The sequence below is a fragment of the Phacochoerus africanus genome, chromosome 2, assembly GCF_016906955.1.
Source record: "Phacochoerus africanus isolate WHEZ1 chromosome 2, ROS_Pafr_v1, whole genome shotgun sequence".
Taxonomy (NCBI): Eukaryota; Metazoa; Chordata; class Mammalia; order Artiodactyla; family Suidae; genus Phacochoerus; species Phacochoerus africanus.
In genome coordinates, this window is record NC_062545.1 from 223,402,964 (window position 1) to 223,423,150 (window position 20,187).

The following is a 20,187-nucleotide window of genomic DNA, read 5'->3' on the forward strand; positions in this document are numbered from 1 at the left end:
AGATAGGATCTTTATAGAGGTAACCAAGTTTAAATGAGGTCATCAGGATAGGCCCTAATCCAATATGACCTATATGTCCCTAATAGAAGAGGAAATCTGGACATAGAGATAGACACAGAAGGAAGATGATGTGCAGACCACAGGGAGAAGGCAGCTACCTGAACAGATACTTCTCTCACATCTTTCAGAAGGAACCAACCCTGCCAACATCTGGCCTCTGGGACTAGAAGACAGTACATGTCTGCTGTTCAAGTCACCCAGCTTATGGTACTTTGTTACAATGGCACTAACAAACCAACACACTGAGGTTCTCAGGGAATTACAATGGCCAAGAAAATATTTCGAGGACTGTTACTAGGACCATGGGTTTATTTCTGTGCTATGACTACATGTCCTAGGGCTCAAAAGTTCAAAACAGTAAGGAATCCAGCAGATGCTTGTAAATGAACCTTCCCTTGGCTGAGTCATCAGTTTGGGCTTTCTCAGTTCTCTGTGAAACCTGCTCTCTGCAGTGGTCTCTGAACACCTGAGCTGGTGGGCTTCCCTCCAGGGAGCCCAGTCATTGAGCTTCTGCCCAGTAAGCTATGCATTCACACAATTCATCCGTGTTCCACCAACTTGAGGATGCCTGTTATACTTGCTATTTTAATGACCTCATCTAATGAAATAAAGTGTAAACCGGTGAGCTGTGGGTGTGGCAAGAAGAAGAGTTGTTTCTATGAAAACCAAGCTAATGCTTGGGCAAGACGTTATGAAAGTGAGTTTCTATAAAGATTCCTGTCTTATGAAGTGTGTGTAAGACAACTGTAAAAGGCTGGGGGCAAAGAAATAAAAATCCAGAAACATTCTACTCCCATATCATTTAACAAGGATCTTTAAGTTCTCACTCTGCTTGACAGAAACCAAAACTGAAAATCACAGACAATGCCTTATGGGTGAGGTTCATAGAAGAAAGACAATGCTGAACTAGGATCAGCCAACCCCAAATCTCAGAGAAGACTGTGGCACTACACAAAAAAGAATGAAAAATAAATGTACATGTGATGTGTTTTAAAGTGAAAGATGCAAACTATTACATTTAGAATGGATAAGCAATGAGGTCCTGCTGTAGAGCACAGGGAACTATAGCTAATCACTTGTGATAGAACATGATAGAAGATAATATGAGAAAAGTAATATATATGACTGGGTCACTTTGCCTGTGCAGCAGAAATTGGCAGAACACTGTAAAGCAACTATAATAAAAAAAATTAAAAATTTAAAAAGAAAAAAGAGAGAAAGAAAACAAGAAAAAAATTAAGTAAAAGAAGATGTTTATAGTATATCTAGTTGTGAGTGATTCTGTGGCTTAAGACATTTTCTAGATCAGTCAGTGCATTACAATGAATTTGAAATCTTCTGCTATACATGGAACCAAAAAAGAGAAAGAGGGCTTTCCTATATCAACATTCAGAAAAGGAAACAGAATGAAGACAAGAGCCTCGTGCAATGACACGGGGGGACGCTGGGACTAGAAGTCACTTGGTCTAATTGCATGGTGCCCTCTTCCCCTCAACACAAACTCCAACTCCTTGGGGCTACTTGCTTGCTGTTCCTGCCTCTGAGAATTAACAGTAGAATGGTGCCTGAATCAGCAGTAAGCTTTTAAATATATAAAAATTTAATATAAAGTCTTTTAAATGTAAATATATAGTTCATGTAAATTTAATATTAATATATAAATACATGTGAAATATAATAGTATGTGTAATTTTTATTAAAGATATAACTTTAAAATAGAAAATATTTATTTATTCATTTTGCTTTTTATGGCCACACCTGTGGCATATGGAGGTTCCCAGGCTAGGGGTCTAATCGGAGCTGTAGCTGCCAGGCTACATCACAGCCACAGCAATACCAGATCTGAGCCGCATCTGTAGCCTACACCACAGCTCACAGCAATGCTGGATCCTTAACCCGCTGAGCGAGGCCAGGGATCGAACCTGCAACCTCATGGTTCCTAATTGGATTTGTTTCTGCTGCGCCACAATAATGTGCTATAGGAGTTCCCTAGTGGCCTATGAGTTAAGGATCTGGAGCTGTCACTGCTGTGGAGTGGGTTCAATCTCTAGCCCAGGAACTTTGGTGTGTCATGGGTACAGCCAAAAGAATAAGTGTGCTGTAAAACATATAGCTGCCCAAATAGAATTCCCTGGCACCAGGAGAATGAGAGGATAACCACCATAATAATATTTCCAAGGCATCCCTTTTTTCATTTTCACTCAAGCCTGCCACGCAGGAGCCTGTAGGAGGTTTGCGTGTCCTCCGGGGAAGTGACCCAGGCCCACTGGCTCAGTGCTGGCCTCCCCCAGGGCCCGTTCCCTGCAGTGTCTGTACCTCCTCCTTCTGGATGACGCTGATCCTGGTCTTGATGTAGGGGAAGGCGTGCATGGTGGTCAGGACGGTGTTGCGCCGGTACTGCTCGTGCAGCTCTCCCCGAGGCCGCCCCTCCAGCGTGAAGGGGGTGGTGTACATGAACCTCCGCAGATTGAAGTTCTTCTCAAAGTAGGTTAGCCTGTCTTTCATCTCATACTCATCAAAGTAGGGCTCCACAAAAGTGATCTGTATGTACGCCTGCGGGGGAGGGGGAGGTGGGGGTGGGTGGGTGAGCCAGTCTGCAAACCAGCCCCCAGGACCACTGGGGGGCAGGCTGGAACACAGCAGCAGCACCACCCTTCTGTGCTCACAGAAGATAGGGAAGCTGAGGGCATCAGGCGAGACTTTAGCCATCATCACCTTCCACTCCACCTCCAGGGAGATGAGAGAAAGGATGGGGAAAGGGAGGCAAGGGTGCCCCGGTGAGGTCAGGCCCACAAAACACCCCTCCCAGCAGAGCTGACTATCCAAATGAAACTTGGTGTGAGAGTTAGCAAACTGCTATTCAGGAGAGAGGAATATTTCTTTTTCAGAACAACTGTGACAGCTGCATGCTTATTAGAATGGCCAAACTAAAGAAAAACTGACAATGCCAAGGGCTGACAAGGATGGGGCGCAGCTAGGACATCTATACCTTGATGGTGGGAATGCATGATGGTGCAGCCACCTTATGAAACAGGGTTTTTTTTTTTTTTTTGCCTTTTCTTGAGCCACTCCCGTGGCAATATGGAGGTTCCCAGGCTAGGGGTCTAATGGGAGCTGTAGCCACCAGCCTATGGCAGAGCCACAGCAACAAGGGATCTGAGCCGCATCTGCGACCTACACCACAGCTCACGGCAATGCCGGATCCTTAACCCACTGAGCAAGGCCAGGGATCAAACCCGCAACCTCATGGTTCCTACTCAGATTCGTTAACCACTGTGCCAGGAAGGGAACTCCAATCTTACGAAATAGGTTGATAGTTTCTTACACAGTTAAATTATACTGAGTGTATGATCTGGCCATTCCACTCCAGTGTGTGTGCCCAGTGGAAATGAGAACTTGTGTTCACACTAAAACTTGTACACAGGGAGTTTCTGTAGTGTCTCAGCAGTAATGAACCCGACTAGTATCGGGATTAGCATCAGGACAAGGATGTGGGTTCAATCCCTAGCCTTGCTTGGTGGTTAAGAATCCGGCGTTGCCGTGAGCTGTGATGTAGGTTGCAGACGCAGCTCGGATCTGGATCTGGCATTGCTGTTGCTGTGGTGTAGGCCAGCAACTACAGCTTTGATTCAGCCCCTAGACCAGAAACTTCCATATGCTGTGGGTACAGCCCTAAAAAAACAAAAAACAAAAACAAAAGCAAAAAAAAACCACCCCTGTACACAAATGTCTATAACAGCAGTATTCATAATAGACAAAAACTAGAAACAACCCAAATGTCCCTCAAGTGGGAACAAACAAATGTAGATACAATCCACACAACACAATGCTACTGAGCAATAAAAAGGAAGGAGCTATTACCATAGGGATGAATCTCAAAGGCACAGTGCCAAGTGAAAGAAGCCAAACTCAAAAAGACTGGGTGGTTCCATTTATTTACTGCCTAATTGCATTTATAAGACACTCTGCAAAAAGCAAAACTACAAAGACCACATACAGATTAGTGACTGTTAGGAGCGCAAAATAGAGGGAGTGGATGACTACAAAGAGGTGGGGGAAATATTCTGGGTCAATGGGACTTTTCTGTCTTGATCTTGGTGGTGGTTACATGTGTTTGTCAAAACTCATAAACACCAAAAAAAAAAAAAAGAATTTTACTGCATGTAAAATGCAGTAAATATGCATTCATTTAAATATGTATACACACACATCCATACAACCACACTGAAGAACACTTATTAAGAAAAAAAAAAATGACAATGACCATAGACTCTGCAACACCCACCCAATGAAACAGCTTCAGACCATAAATCACTATTTAGTGTGATGAAATCTGGTTGTAATTCTGGGTGCCAATTCTCATTTAAAACTCACACAACCTACCATGGGCATTTTAACAGAGGAGAAAAGAGTACCCTGTGTCTGGGCGTCACCAGTGATTCTACGTGGTCCGTGCTGGGCACATATCACTGTGGGTACCCAGCCAATCCTGTTCTTCAAAGACCTCAAACATTTCTGTGTGAAGTTTAGCTCAGCTGCTTACCACTGATATTGCTTCAAGCCTAGATTAGGGAATACGTCTGAAATGAGCAAGCCCTTTGAAATATGTAGGAAAACAAACTCTTAGATTTGGCCACTTCCTTCCTACTTGCATCATCTTCATAACATCCTGGAGGATGAAGCTGAGAGACGAGTTTGGACTCTTCACTTTACAGGCCTGCCAGACGGCAAGTGCTCCTCTGTTCCCCCAGCCTGTGATAGTGCCTTGACCCACATTATTTCCAGCAGCTTAGATAGCTTGCTCACATACAAAAGTACCTGTGAACTGGATTGAGCGGGCAGGCATTACCCTGTGGTATACATCTTATCTTAAACTGTATCTGGTCTTTGTCCTTGGTTCCTGGCACGGAGCTTCAAAAACCCTTGGAACTTCCTGACTGATAGAAGTATTTCTGTTATTCTCATGAAGTAGCTCAGGGTAGGTCCCTTCAGGATGGTGGCTGGTCACCCAAAAGAACAGCTTTGAGGTTACAGAGTTGGGACTGTGGCCCAGTCCAACTGCTGGGGGAGGAGGGGACCAGAGATTGAGTTCAATAATGTGGTTGATTCATGCCTACTAATGAGTCTCCAGTAAAAACCCTGGACACCAGGGCTTGGTGGAGCCTCCTGGTTGGTGAACATGTTGACATGCCAGGAGGGTGACGTCCCTGGATTCCACAAGGAAAGGACACAGAGGCTCTGGGATACTTTCCAGACCTTGCCCTATGTGTATCTTTCCTCACAAAACTGTAATCATCAGTAGAGCCCTTTCCTGAGTTCTCTGATTCATGCTAGTTGGGTTATCTACTGAGAGGTGCCACGGGACCCCCCCAAATTTGTAGTTGTCTGGTCAGAAATGCAGGTGGCCTGGGGTCGCATCTGAGGCTAGTGTCTACAGTGAGGGCAATCTTGCACAGGACTGAGCCAGTAACTAGTGGAGTGAGACGCTAACTCTGGGTGGCGAGCATCAACTGAATTGCAAAACACCCAGCTGGGGGTGAGAGAGAAGACACCCTCATGAAAAGTGAGGAAACTGAAGTCCAAGGCTTTTCATCATTCCTCCAAGAGCACAATGACTCTGCACTTGGCTGAAAGGAATGCCTCCACCAAATGCTATCAGTGAGAGGTTTGTGTATTTTCAACATGTTTTAAAGTGAGGATTCAACGTTTTAATAGAAGGACAATAAAGAGACGTGATTAAAAGTACGGGTTTGAGGATGACAGACCCTGAGTTTGAAGACCGGCTTTAACGCTTGCATGGTCTTGGAAAGTTGCTTAACCTTTCCAGACCTCACTCGTCTCATCTGTAAAATAGGAATAACAACACTTACTTCAAAGGGCTATGGGAGGATGAGATGAAATGATGTACGTAAAGGGCCTAATGTGACAGGCATACAGTTGGTCTTTAATAAAGACCAGCTCCTTTTATGATCTCTGCCTTTGAGTATGGTTTCTTTAAGACCTAACCAAACAGTAGTTAAACCCTAGACAAAAAAAAATGGCTGCACTGAAACGACTTGGATAGTCCAGACAGAGGAGGTCATGTTATGTTTTAGGGGTAGAACAAAGGGAATCAGAGCCTTTTGGTTATTATTATTATTATTATTGCAATTTTCCCATACCTTATTAGGGTCCAACTTGGTTTTGTCCACAGGAGCAGAGTCTTTTATCACTTCCACAAATTCTGCACCAAAACATTGACCATAAAATCCCTAGGCAAGAGGAACAAACAGATTATAAAGGATATTTTAAGACAATGCAACTCTGTCTCTCAGAAGTGGCATAAGTTTGGAACAAGTATAAAGGAGAATGTACTCATTGATTATTGAAATTCTCTCTGAGCTCATGAAGTAAGCTCAGCATTTCCTGAGACAAAAATAAAAATACAGGGAAGTACAGCAATGTGAACTGATACATGCTTCCCTATATACGGAACACTTGACCTCGAATTTAACCAACATCATCATATTTCCTGAAGAAGCCCCAGGGTGTGGCACGATTTACTTCTTGACTTTTGTACCCTGGGAACTTGGAGGTCACCAGGCTTACCATAATGGGACAATCCACAGTGCACAAGAAGACACAATTTATGCTTCTAATCCTGAATTGGGAAAGATATTAAGGAACTAAATGTCCTGGGGTCAAATGCTAGTTCCTCTCATGAGCTGAATGACTTTGGGCAAGTCACCCAACCACTCTGAGCCATGGCTTCTTTGAGTTAAGGAAGGATTGAGGTCTTGTGTCATTTGGCATGGATGGATAATAGAAGGAGCAATTTGGCAATAAAAGGTTTCAAGTTTGGCAGCTATGACAGGGCATGAATTCAAAGCAGTAGAAAAGAAGCATAAGGAATGAATCTCTAGTTAACCACTGTCAGCAGTTCTGGGGACCGAAGTTATTCATCTTGAGATGGTTTTGTTTTGGGGGCAACCCTTGACTTTCCTCTAGAGTTATTAGTCCTTGGTCCTTTCTATGCCTGGTTTTTTCTCACTTTTCTGTGGACTATTTCCCCTTTCCTCCCAGAACATGCTGCCCTCTTCTGCTACATGATGGACCATATATAAACAGCAGGTTGGATTGGTGCTGCCAGCCTATGGGATGGGACCTTGACTCTGTTTATCCAAAGGGGGCTGCTCCTTGGATCAGCAGGAAGAGCCCGGGCCACAGCAGGCCTACAGTCGAGCATCTCTGTGTCAGAGTGGGAAGTGTCGTCTGGTGACACCAAAAGGATGGCCACAGCATTTTCTAGGGGTCATTGGATAATCTGCCCTGATGACTTCAAAGTCAAGATGATAAACTTCAAGTTGAAAAACTATTACTCAAATTCAGGAAGACTTATTAGAAAGTAATAAGGGGTTCCTGTTGTGGCTCAGCAGGTTATGATCCCGGCTAGTATTCATGAGGAGGTGGGTTCGATCCCTGGCCTTGCTCAGTGGGTTAAGGATCCAGTGTTGATGTGAGCTGTGGTGTAGGTCACAGATGCAGCTGAGATCTGGCCTTTCTGTGGCTGTGCCATAGGTCAGCAGCTGTAGCTCTGATTTGACTGCTAGCCTGGGAACTTCCATATGCTGCAAGTGTGACTCTAAAAAGCAAAAAAAAAAAAAAAAAAAAAAAAAGGAAAGTGCCTGACAGTGGCTGCATCTGGATACTCTTGAGAACAAATATTCACCACATAAATCTACAAATGTTGAAAAGTATATACAGAATATTAGGGAAAACTATCTTGATCTTGTTTTACCTCACGATCTCTTAGTATCTTTATATTATATATGCCATGTGGGAAACTTTATATATAGTGAGGCACACAGAATCACCTGGCTTACCTCTAGTCTATGAGAGATCTCAGGAAGCTTAGTAATCGCAGGTTCTTTGTAAACAAATTCTTGTTCGTCCAAATCCCCAAATTTGGATCCATAGAAACCAACTCGAAAGTAGGTTCCAAACATTCTCTTCTGACCCTGATGAACAAAATAAAAAAAAAAAATTCTCCTTAGTTATGTAATTCATGAGGATCTACTGGGTTGCAAAGGGTAAGTCTCTTTTATTGCTGTGTTACAGAGCATTTTATTCTGTGGCTCATACAAACAGAAATCATTCCTCTCAAAAAATTTTAATGTTTATGGAGTAAGCTTGGGAAATAACAGCCAAAGAAATCCCATGAAAGATTTCTAGGACTTCTTTTAAGCGAATTTAAAAGATTCTCTGATTCTTGGTTGTCAAGTAATTCAGGCTGCCTTTTTTAACAGTTTGAATTACAGTCCTCTGTCTATTCCCAGCCCTTTTCTGTGTGGCAGGTGAGAGCTACAGTAACGACGTCCTTCAGGTAAGTCACCCCCTAGAGAGGAAGGAGGGCTAAGCATCTCTGAGACAGAGGCGTAGGCCCTGGTAGCCAGGATCCCAGCTACCTTGCTAATGATGCTGTCGAAGGCCTTCTGCAGCTTTTCGTGGGTGGAAGTCAGCTTCCGGAAGTCTCGATGAGCTTCCAGGATGGGGATGACCAGCTTGTAGACCTCGTTCACTGTCTCGTACAGTCCTCCCTTGGAAAAGGAGAAGAAAAATCCAAGAGAACTGAATCCACTGGAAACGTAAGAAGAGCAAGCAAAGCGCATTGGGCACTCGAGATGAACTTATTATTGGCACCACACGATTTTACAGGGCAGGGATAAATCTGAGCAACTCTGGGATGCTTGTAGCTTTCAAACTGAACTAGACACATGCTAAATGGTCTTATCTGATACTGTCCACTTGGAAAAACGGGTTTCCTGGAGAAAAAATATTCCAGGAAATTGGCAGCAGGGACGGGGAACAATTCAGGAAGGCAGCTTTAGCATATTTAAATATCATCAGGGGCCTCCCTGAAGCCAGAAGTTCATGGCATGTCTGAAAGGAGTTAGGATTCTAACTAGCTGGTTTTATTGAATTTCAGGAAAAATGAGTATTTTGGACTTTTCCTGAATTCTGAAAAGGAAAGCTGGAAAAAGAAAGACAACAATTTAAAAAATAATTAAAATACATAGATCATAGCATGGAAACTTGGAAATGAAAAGTAGAAAAGGAAGAAAAATATCAGGATGAAAATAAATTGGGTCAGCTATCTAGGGTGAAGTATTAATTATTTACATGGCTTAAAATTGGGGGGAAGTAGGGAGATTATGAAAATGAAAATGGGAGTTCCCGTCGTGGCGCAGTGGTTAACGAATCCGACTAGGAACCATGAGGTTACGGGTTCGATCCCTGCCCTTGCTCAGTGGGTTAATGATCCGGTGTTTCCGTGAGCTGTGGTGTAGGTTGCAGATGCAGCTCGGATCCCGCGTTGCTGTGGCTCTGGTGCAGGCCGGTGGCTGCAGCTCCGATTCGACCCCTAGCCTGGGAACCTCCATATGCCGAGGGAGCGGCCCAAGAAATAGCAAAAAGATAAAAAAAAAAGAAAATGAAAATGGACAACAGACTTTCTTCCCGGCCCTGAACTCAGTGACTTAATCTATATATTTTTCTCTTATCAGGAGTGTTTAGATCCAGATTAGGTTAATGAGGGGAGTCTCCGTGATTTCTGCTCCCACATTTCTCTGAGCTGGCCTGGCCCATGTGGATCCTAAGGTTTACAGGAAGGCTCTGTGCTTTCTCTCTCCTTTCAGAGGCTCCACCCCAATAGTTCTCTCTAGACAGGGAAAATGAGAGAGTGAGAACATGCCTTATGATTGATTGTGTAACCCTGGGCAAGCCATTTCACCTCTCTGTGGCTTAGTTTCCACTTCTATTAAATGGAAATAACATCATGAAACTGCCTCCCAGCCAATGGGTGTGCAGTGCAAACCAGAATACTGCAGCGATGAAAGGTTTTCTCACCTCCCTGGAACTGAGGCAATTTACATACATCAAAGTCCTCGGGCCCCTCCCTGCCCTGCACACTCCTGCATGTGGTGTCATCATGCAGTGGGGCTGGCTGGGTGTTAAGACTGGCACTCAGGGCACTGGAGTGCAGGTGGACCATGGAGGCCGGGGCTGCTGCGTGAACTGACCGTGCTGAAGAGCTCGGCCGCCTGCTCTAGGAGGCCCACCAGGCCACTCTCCGTGAAGTACCGGCCAGAGCACACGCCATCCTCATCAGGCGACAGGGTGTCATCAGAGACCGCAGACTCCTCCAGCACGTTGGAAGAAATATTCTGAAAGAGATCACAGTATAAGCCGGGAGAACCAGACTGACAAAAGGCACCCCAGGAACCCATAACGCAGAGCTGAGCAAGCTGTGGCTCCAAGATCCTCACCATCCCTGATTGTACAAGGTCTGAACCTCACCTGGAAGGGGCTCTGTCTGCCACTCATTTTGAAAGAACACACAGAATAGCTGGTCTGCAAAACTCAATTTTCTTTTCTTTTTAACCATTGGGAGATACAGAAAGGACACTTACTTCAATGTAACAACACTTGAATGGCTTTAGTGAAAGGACCCTAAGGGACATCCAGCAGGGGTCGTGGCTTTTAAAAGGCAAGGCCAACCAACAGTTAACTAGACTCCTTGTTTCACCAGCTGAGTGGACCTCTAAAGTACTTGCTACTACTATTGATTTTGCTTTTGGGTGAATGGCCATGCTATCAGATGACAATTGCAAAGGAGAATGCCTTCTTCATGGAAGTTTTTCTGGCAATGCAGCAGTTATTATTTTTTTTTCATCCCCTCCTCCACCAAACATTTTGTTCCTTTCTATGCACTTTTTTCTTTACATAAACCACAGAGTTTAAAGTCTTTTGTAAAAAATGCAGTGATCAGGGGCAGGACTGAGGGTAAACAAGGGGAAAACCCCAGGGCCCAAAATTTAGGAAACACTCACTCTCGGGTTCCTTTAAATCATTACCCTGAACTTGCTTGACCCCGAAAGTGACTGTGTCCTTAAATTCTGTACTTTATGTTCCTCACTCACCTCACCCCAGTCTGGTTCTGGCAGTGACTCTCATACCTTTGAGAGAATCGTTTTCTTCAACCTGTTTTACAGCTATAGAAGAAATGCATATGGAACATAAAAGACACTGGAAATCTTTGTAGCTGAGGGGTTGCAAAGAAATAGCACATATGCCACTCCTTCCTATGCGGGCACTTATGGCAGACAGAACTAATCAATTACACTACTCTTTTCCCCAAAGCTTGGCTATAGTCTCAAAATTCTTCCCAGCATGGTATTCCAGTTAGCCACTACCAATTGACCAAAGTTGGCCAGGAAAGTAAAATCTGACTGCCTCTTGGCCTGGTTAGCAAAATCAAGTGATTTATCCTTAGCAGTCAATGAAGATAGAGTTGGTATACTCCACTATCTTTACATACAGTATTATAAGGTAGTTTTAGAAATAAAACTACCTTAGCACCTTTAGTGGCCAATCTTTCTTTGAAACCTGTTCTATTATGATGTTTCTGAATTGAACAGAAGGGCCAAGAGATGCGGTTGAAAGAATCTAAAAACCCAAGAAAAAATACTGTTAGAATCATATGCAATGTTCTCCATGTAGAGAAACATATTTGAAGTTATGCAGCCTTTTTATTCAGGGAAAAGACTCTGGCCAGACTTTTCTGGCTTCAGAATCAGGGAGGTAAAAGTAATGGCAGTATCTGAGAATGTATCTGGGCTACACTTGTGGAATAAATATTGTACTCTGGGGCATAGAATTTCAGTGATCTCAGTTCCTTGGAATTCAATGGTCTCAGAGTTATTTTCCTTGCACAGATTTATTTATCTCCAGTTTACAATTCTTTCCAAAAATTCCATTTTACTGGAGCAGAACAAGGTTGAAAATTAAAGCACACAGCATTTAAGAAACCAACACCAGACATCTGTTGTTAATGCTGGCCAGAACCCCTTTGTTCTTTTATAAAGTAAAGCCTCCCAGGAAACCATCCATAACTCCAGGTGTGGACTGCAACTCGTGCCCAGCCAATCACAGCATTCCATTTCTCTGGACACTATGATTGGTTCAGGGATGAGCACATGACCCCAGCAGAACTAATAAGATGCACTGAGATGGTTTCTGCAACTGCTAAAAGTGAGGCATCTCCCTATTCTCCTGGACTTGAACCTGGGAAGATGTAAACATAAACATCTCTCAGTGAGTGTACGAAGTTTGTGAAGAATGAAGCCAACATAAAAGAAAACAGAGACAGAAAGTGGTGATAACACTCAGGTCTGAGGATATTGTTTGGGTTCCTAAGTCCAGTTTGCTAGGTGCTGTTACAGACTCATCTCTCTCATGCAAGCTGATAAATTCCTTTTTTCTACCTGGGAATTTCAGTCTGGGTTAGGTATTATGTCACTTATAAGCATACCAAAAAGATTTGATGCCTCTCATTTGAGAGAAAGAGGAGTGGATTATAAGCATCAACATACTTTGGCTTTTGTAGCTGAGAACACCTCACTCACCATGTTCTGTGTGTTTGGAAGTCCTCACTCTTCACAGTTCCTCCTGCCTCCCCCACCCCTGCCCTTGTCCTTCTGATCTTTCCATGACCTCAAGCTGCATCACAAGATAAACATAGCATCTTGTACCTCTTCATTACAGCATTTACCATAATTTTAACTGAATAAAGAATGGAAGAATTAGGTATATGATGTCAGTCTCCCTGGCTGGAATGTAAAGTTTAAGAGGACGTAAGTGTTCAGTAAATACACCTAAAAGGATGAATGAATGGATAAAGATGGATGAAAAAAGAGAGCTGTATGCTCCTCATGTAGAGACAATGGAAACTTCTTCCTGTTGTTTGTTGTTTCTAGAATAAATATTCTACTCACCTTGGCATGATGTATTAAAAGCAAATCAACAGAATTCTAGGTGAAGTAAGAATTGCAAGGCTTATTAAACATGAAACAATAATGAAATGCCATTAATATGTAAGTGATAAATATCAAGTAAGATATAATGAATGGGAAAAAGGCCTAAAAGAATTATAAGAAATAGTTTGGGAGTTCCCTTTGTGGTTCAGCAGTTAACAAACCTAACAAGGATCCATGAGAATGTGGGTTCCATCCCTGGCCTTGCTCAGTGGGTTAAGGATACTTTGTTGCCATGAGCGTGGTGTAGGTCACAGATGCAGCTCGGATCCTGCGTTGCTGTGGCTGTGGTGTAGGCTGGCAGCTGCAGCTCCAATTTGACCCCTAGTCTGGGAACTTCCACATGCTGCGGGTGCAGTCCTAAAAAGCAAATAAATAAACAAAATAAAATAAAGTAATAAATAAAAGTTCCCTATTAAAAAATAAATAGTTCTGTTAATGAAACAAAACAGGATGATATGATTCCACATTAAGTGGTAAACCTGAATATTTCTGGGACTTGAAAGAGTAGCACCTATAATATTTATCCTTCCTAATATCAAATGGCCAAAATAAATTTGACAAAATAAGTAGACAGAGGAGTTCCTGTGGTGGTTCAGTGGTTAACGAATCTGACTAGGAACCATGAGGTTGCGGGTTTGATCTCTGGTCTTGTTCAGTGGGTTAAGGATCTGGCGTTACCATGAGCTGTGGTGTAGGTGGCAGATGTGGCTCAGATCTGGCGTTGCTGTGGCTGTGGCATAGGCAGGTGGCTACAGCTCCGATTCGACCCCTAGCCTGGAAACCTCCGTATGCCGTGCTTGCAGCCCTAAAAAGACAAAAAGACAAAAAAAAAATGATAATAATAAGTAGACAGATCTAAAATGATTTTTATAGCTTTTTCACTTTCATGTGATCCAAAATCAGATGTGATATTTTTATGCTTCTTAGATTAAGAATTACATTTTTGGGAGTTCCTGTTGTGGCTCGGTGGTTAACGAATCCGACTAGGGCCCTTGAGGTTGCAGGTTCGATCCCTGGCCTTGCTTAGTGGGTTAAGGATCTGGTGTTGCCATGAGCTGTGGTGTAGGTTGCAGACGTGGCTCAGATCCTGAGTTGCTGTGGCTCTGGCGTAGGCTGGTGGCTGCAACTCTGATTAGACTCCTAACCTAGGAACCTCCATATGCCGAGGGAACGGCCCTAGAAAAGGCAAAAAGACCAAAAAAAAAAAGAATTACACTTTCGGCTTTTATAATGACCATTTCTGAACTGAGAATAAAATGTATTTGCTGCGAATGAAATGACAGAATAAATCCTATTATAACTGAACACCATAAGAAAGGAAGAATTAATAGTACGAGGCAATACCAAGCTTTCCTGTGTGAACAGGAGCCAGGACATCAGAAGCTCCTGGCTCTAACAGCAACAATTTTCATGCCATATTATCCAAGTCTGGAAAGCTACTTTGATTTGTCCCCTCTTTCTGGTTCACACAGCATCACAAAATTGTGTTGACTGGCAACAATGAGAACAAAGCCTTTTATAAAAGCAATCGTAAATACAAACAAAAATAATGCAAACACTTGTAAATTATTGCAAGTCTGACTTGAAAAGGACTCTAATATTGATATATATATGTCTTTTTAGGGCTGCGACCACAGCACATGGAGGTTCCCAGGCTAGGGGTCAAATCAGACCTACGACTGCCAGCCTTTGCCACAGCAACAATGGATCCGAGCCGCATCTGCGACTTATACCACAGCTCATGGCAATGCCGGATCCTTAACCCACTGAGCAGGACCAGGGATCAAACCCACATCCTCATGGATACTAGTCGGGTTCAGCACTACTGAGCCACAATGGGAACTCGTATTGTACTATATTGTTAAAAGTTTCAGGGATGATCATTTCTGCATATTATGCCTCATAAAATGTTTGTTTTCTCTAAAGGCTGTATTAAACTGTTCAGCAAAAACAGTCCCAGTGGCCACTGGGCATCCGAGCCTAAGCCACCATTCAGGCCTAGCAGACAATTTCCCTTTGCTATGGGTAATATTCAGCTTATCCTAAGAAAGTACTGATTCAGACCTTTTTTTCCCTCCTTTCCAGGTCCAATTGGTTCTTTCTTGACTTTGGATTAGAGAGGAGCATATTATAGAGTTGGAGAGTGTAATCACAGGAATGGACCCTGAGGGAAATAATTTCTCCAATATTTGGGAAAAATACATTCACAGTTGTCAGTATACTGTGCCAACTATGAGTCTCTGAGAAAGAGTTTAAATGACCTTGGAAAAATTGCTCTCTCACTTTATCTGCGAAGTGGGAGTAATAATACCTTCTCTATCTATCTGCTTCACTGGTTGATGGGGAAGGTCAAATGATGTCATGGATGTGAAAGTGTTTGGGAATGTCTGAAGGGCCTAATGACTCTGCATCTATTGTAAACAATAATTGTAAAAAAATCAAGATAGTAAAGCAATTAAAAGAGGCAAATATAATACACTTAAGCAGGTATGTCAATCTTGTTACTAATGATGTTTGGGGCCAGATTGCTCTTTGTGGGCGGTCTGTCCTGTGCTTTGCAGGATGTTCAGCAGCATCCCTGGCTCATACCTACTAAGTGCCAGTAGCACCAACCTCCCACCCTCAGTTGTAACAACGAAAAACGTCTCCAGAGATTGTCAAATGCCCCCTGTTGAGGACCACTGCTCTAAAGGAAAAGCTGGGCTTGCCCCCTACCTGAAAGCTGACGCTGCCCACGGGCAGGTAGCTGTGATCCTCCAACATGCTCAGATATTCGGCCACTAAGGCAGCGGCGTGCACCAGGCACATGGCGGCCTCCGTATAGCACTTCCTCTTGGTGTGTTTCTCTGCCATGTTCTGGAGCCAGGTCAGCCGCAGATCAGGAGATGTCTGGTAACTCTTGGCAATTCTGAAGAGGGGTTGAGAAAGTTTCAAGGACAACTGGTTAGTGACACTGTTTTTCCATTGTGTATGACCACTTTTTTCCCCAAGAGTTTTTTTCTCCTTTAAGAGTTTTGCCTACATATTCAGAAGATGAGAGAAAAAGCAAATATTGATCAGTCCAGTTGTTTTCTTTCCATATCTAGGGTGTGCTGGACTGCAAAAAATAGCATATAGTAAACTTTATGGGGGGGAAAAGGATGTGATAAAATGATGTTTATCTGAATGGATCTCCTATCAATTTTCTTTCTTTTTTTTCTTTTCTCTCAAAACAGTAACAGAAGACAAAAGTACCTACCCTCCTTATGACATTGTACAAGAACAATTTTGCCTTTTAATAAGCAGTTTATCCTAAGTAAGGACTAGAAGGCAAAGTTTTAAACTATAGAGTAAAACATAATTTCTAAATAAAACAAATGTATGTTTGAATATAAGTTGAAAAATATCAGAAATAATTAATGTAACAGTTGACAGTTCTTCTCACTCCATGGTAAGTAGAAGATAATGTTAAAAAATAGGAGTTCCGGAGTTCCCGTTGTGGTGCAGTGGTTAACGAATCCGACTAGGAACCATGAGGTCGCGGGTTCGATCCCTGCCCTTGCTCAGTGGGTTAAAGATCTGGCGTTGCCGTGAGCTGTGGTGTAGGTTGCAGACGCGGCTCGGATCCCGCGTTGCTGTGGCTCTGGCGTAGGCCGGCGGCTACAGCTCCGATTCGACCCCTAGCCTGGGAACCTCCATATGCCGCAGGAGCGGCCCAAAGAAATAGCAAAAAAAGACTGACATAGGGCAGTGGCTACAGCTCCGATTGGACCCCTAGCTTGGGCAGCCCTTGGGCAGTGGGTGCAGCCCTAAAAAAGATGAAAGACAAAATAAAAAGTACTTCCCTTTCTTTTTTTAAAAATTAAGTATAGCTAAGTTATAATGTTGTTCCCATTTCTGCTGTACAACAAAGTGACTCAGTCATATGTATTTATATACATTCTTTAAGTTCCTTCCTTTAAATCAGGGAGATCTTTCTGAAAACATGTACATGAATTAACACCCTCTGAAGGATGACTTTCTACCAATCTCTTTTACAGTTTTGGATGTCAGTCAAAACAGGGTACCCGCATCGCCTGTGATAATAATAACATTCATAGAACTCCACAGTGACAAACCCTAGATCCTTATGTGACACCCTTTTGGTTTTATCAGAAAAGTTTACCTGTACATGAGATCCATAAGCATCTCAGGATCTTCCTGAAATTCCCTCATTTTCACTGTGTCATATAAGATGCTATTCAGATTACAGAGAAGTTCTTCCACCTGCAAAAAAAAGTATAGGTTCCAAACAAACCCAGCTTTGTGGCCCATGGTGACAAGTTAGGACTGCATTGCAAGCCCAAGGGGCAGCAATGGACAGGCTTTGCTAAAAGAGCAGGGGTCACTGGTGGAGGATGCTGTCCAACCTTCAGCTTTGCAGGTCCAGGCACTTCTGAGACCCAGGCGTGAGCTGGCCCCTGGGATCCATGAATTAGTCCTGAATCCTTATACTATCTTCCCTTTCTAACACCTTTTTATTTAAATTCGTTTCTGGGATCCATGAATTAGTCCTGAATCCTTATACTAACTTCCCTTTCTAACATCTTTTTATTTAAATTCGTTTGAACTAGTTTCAATTATTTGCAACCCGAGAGCCCTAAACTGTACCTTGGAACATCAGGGATTTTTATATCAAGTAGGAGGGAGCTTAGAACCTCAGCTTAGGTTCCCCAAAATATATATGAAAATAGGTTAATTATCTATATCATATCACATAATTATAATTTACATATTTTATAAAAATACTATAGACTATATAACTATGTTTGTGTGATACATAGGATATATAATTACACACACACACACACACACACACACACACACGTTTATAACTGGCTGATCCCCAACCTCGGCATGAGGCAGGGCTCACTCTTCAGTTTACCTGCATGGGGAAAGGAGTAGTTTGCATGGCTGTGTCCTCTTCTGCATAGGCTAAAATTGTCCTTAAGGATCTTCTCAGGTACTCCTCATTAAAGTCTTGGGCTTTTCCCACCAAAGATGCCAGAGACATGGTTACTTGCATCTTTACTCTTGCAAAGTTCTGTGTCAAGAAAAAAAAAGAAGAGGGACCAAATAAGAGGCACCAACTAGTAGATAACTGAAGGCAGTAGAGCCAGACACCAATAACAGTGTTTCTTTTACTCAGTCTCAATCAGTTCCTTTTCTCCCAATGAAATGTGAGCTATACTTTGCTCAAGATTCATATTGTTTAAATGGTTTAAATGGATCTTGTGCTGACATAAATCTGTCCGCTCCCTTTAAATTTTCATTGAGAACTGGGCCACCTTCGTGCAGCAAGACTGGAAGTTTCCTCCAGAGCTGGGTCTTAGGGTGTCTCCTTTTGTGCCAAGATTCCTCTTCCTGGAACTTTATTTAAACTGCAAAGAGGAACAGGATCTCCATGGGCCAGACTTCTGCACACTAGAGAGGCAGTGACTTTCTGTTTTTCCTGGTCTTCTAAGCCCACAGAAAAATACAGCTATTCCAAGGGCTGCTGAGGAATGTCTTAAAAGCTTTTCAATAATTACACCTAATACATTTTGAGAACCCTGCCTTTCTTCCATGGGCCAAGTTATCTAATATAATGTGAGCATGCTCGTTAACCATAGACCATAAATGTAAATTCTAAAAGAATATACCAAAATATAGGAGTTCCTGTCATTGCTCAGTGGTAACAAACATGACTAGTATCCATGAGGACTCAGGTTTGATCCCTGGCCTCGCTCAGTGGGTCGGGGATCTGGCATTGCCATGAGCTGTTGTGTGGGTCTCAGACATGGTTCAGATCCCGAGTTGCTGTGGCTGTGGCCGGCAGTTGTAGCTGTGAGTTGACCCCTAGCCTGGGAACTTCCATATGCTGCATGTGCAGCCCTAAAAAGACAAAAAAAAAAAAAAAGGAGTATACTAAAATCTAGACAAACTAAGGCAAAGGTTGATGATTCTGCAATAAAGCCCAACTCCAAAGGCTACTAAGCTTCAATGAACACTCAGGTATAGATAATAGCAATCATTTCAAACCTGTCCACAGTCCATTCTGCTATCAATCAATCAGAATTTAGAAACAGGACAAACTCTTCCAAATTCCTAATTCTGTTGTCATCCTCACAGATCACAACTTGGAATCTATGCGTATGCATTCCTTTCTCACTGAAACACACTGATGGAAACCACTGCTTTCATTGGTTTTAATCATTCACTTCTAGATACAAATTCAAACAAAAAGCTGCTATCTGTCAACATGCTCAATTGTTTCCTTCACATGGGATAGAAGTCAATTGCAATAGCGCACACTTTTCCTCAACCAATGCTTGGCACTGATTCTCTCTATTGATTCTGGGCAGCCCTGAGTGCTTACACTGGTGGCTCCAAAGCTGAACCTCATGAGGAGGTAGAGAGTGGCACAGGCTTGGCTCCGGGTGATGTCCATGCTGCTGCTGCAGTGATGCAGCACTCTCTGACAAAGGTCCGCACACTGCTCCACTTCCTCCTCAAAAAGCAAGTCGCCAAACTAGGAGAGAAAAGGGCCCCATTAGACAGCACTTGGCACCTTCATCCACTTTCTGGACCAGATGCCTGTTGCAATATTTAAATGTCTGCTTGGACAAGCAAAAAGCCCAGAAGAGTTAATGCATTGCTCCATAAAAATAATGAGTTACTTGAGTCAGAAGATGAAGTGAAGCAATGGAGTTGACTAAAGTGTCATTATGAGCTGCAGAGCTAACATCAGAGCTGCATAATTCGTGGCACGGTTAGCCAGGCTGCATTCCCTGGTGAAGTCACAACTCTGGAGGAATTACCCTGAGTTTAGTGAGTTCCCTGGAAATTAGTGGTGACCAGGAAAGAGAAGATGATCCTGACAGGTGAGAGCAGAAGGATTTCACTTTCTAAACGTCAAAGATCCTGGGTAGCAGGCATCAACTGAGATTTCCAATAAAGGAGTAAATGGATATCTGCAACAAACCAACCATTTTACCTAAGGAAAATCTATATTTTTCTGGCTACGAGAAATTTATTTCTAAAACTTCTGCATTTTAGGACATGACATTTTGTAAGACTTACTAATGGGAGTCGTGTATAGGACTTGAATCTCACTCAGGTAAAGTATTAAAGCAAGAGGGTGAAAACCAAAGTTGCTCAGTTGATTTCCGCTCTCATGTCTGATTAGCAGCCATTTCAGACGGCTATAGTTCAGCCCACATTCCTTGTGTGAGAGGCACTGCTTTTCCTCTCCAAGGTGAGTCCCACAGGATCC

General features: G+C 42.9%; 1 protein-coding gene across 4 annotated transcripts in view; it reads right to left on the reverse strand.

Moving 5' to 3' along the window:
- The window catches only part of DOCK8 (dedicator of cytokinesis 8), a 233,153-nt gene that overhangs the window by 12,090 nt on the left and 200,876 nt on the right, over positions 1 to 20,187 (reverse strand). For all 4 annotated transcript variants that reach the window (XM_047767727.1, XM_047767728.1, XM_047767730.1 and 1 more), the window contains 9 exons: positions 19,291 to 19,443; positions 17,818 to 17,976; positions 17,059 to 17,159; positions 15,630 to 15,822; positions 10,119 to 10,262; positions 8,505 to 8,636; positions 7,923 to 8,057; positions 6,222 to 6,311; positions 2,377 to 2,613 (listed from right to left, as the gene is read on the reverse strand). In XM_047767727.1, the coding sequence (XP_047623683.1) occupies positions 2,377 to 2,613; positions 6,222 to 6,311; positions 7,923 to 8,057; positions 8,505 to 8,636; positions 10,119 to 10,262; positions 15,630 to 15,822; positions 17,059 to 17,159; positions 17,818 to 17,976; positions 19,291 to 19,443 (1,344 nt within the window). The remainder of the gene's footprint in view (positions 1 to 2,376; positions 2,614 to 6,221; positions 6,312 to 7,922; positions 8,058 to 8,504; positions 8,637 to 10,118; positions 10,263 to 15,629; positions 15,823 to 17,058; positions 17,160 to 17,817; positions 17,977 to 19,290; positions 19,444 to 20,187) is intronic.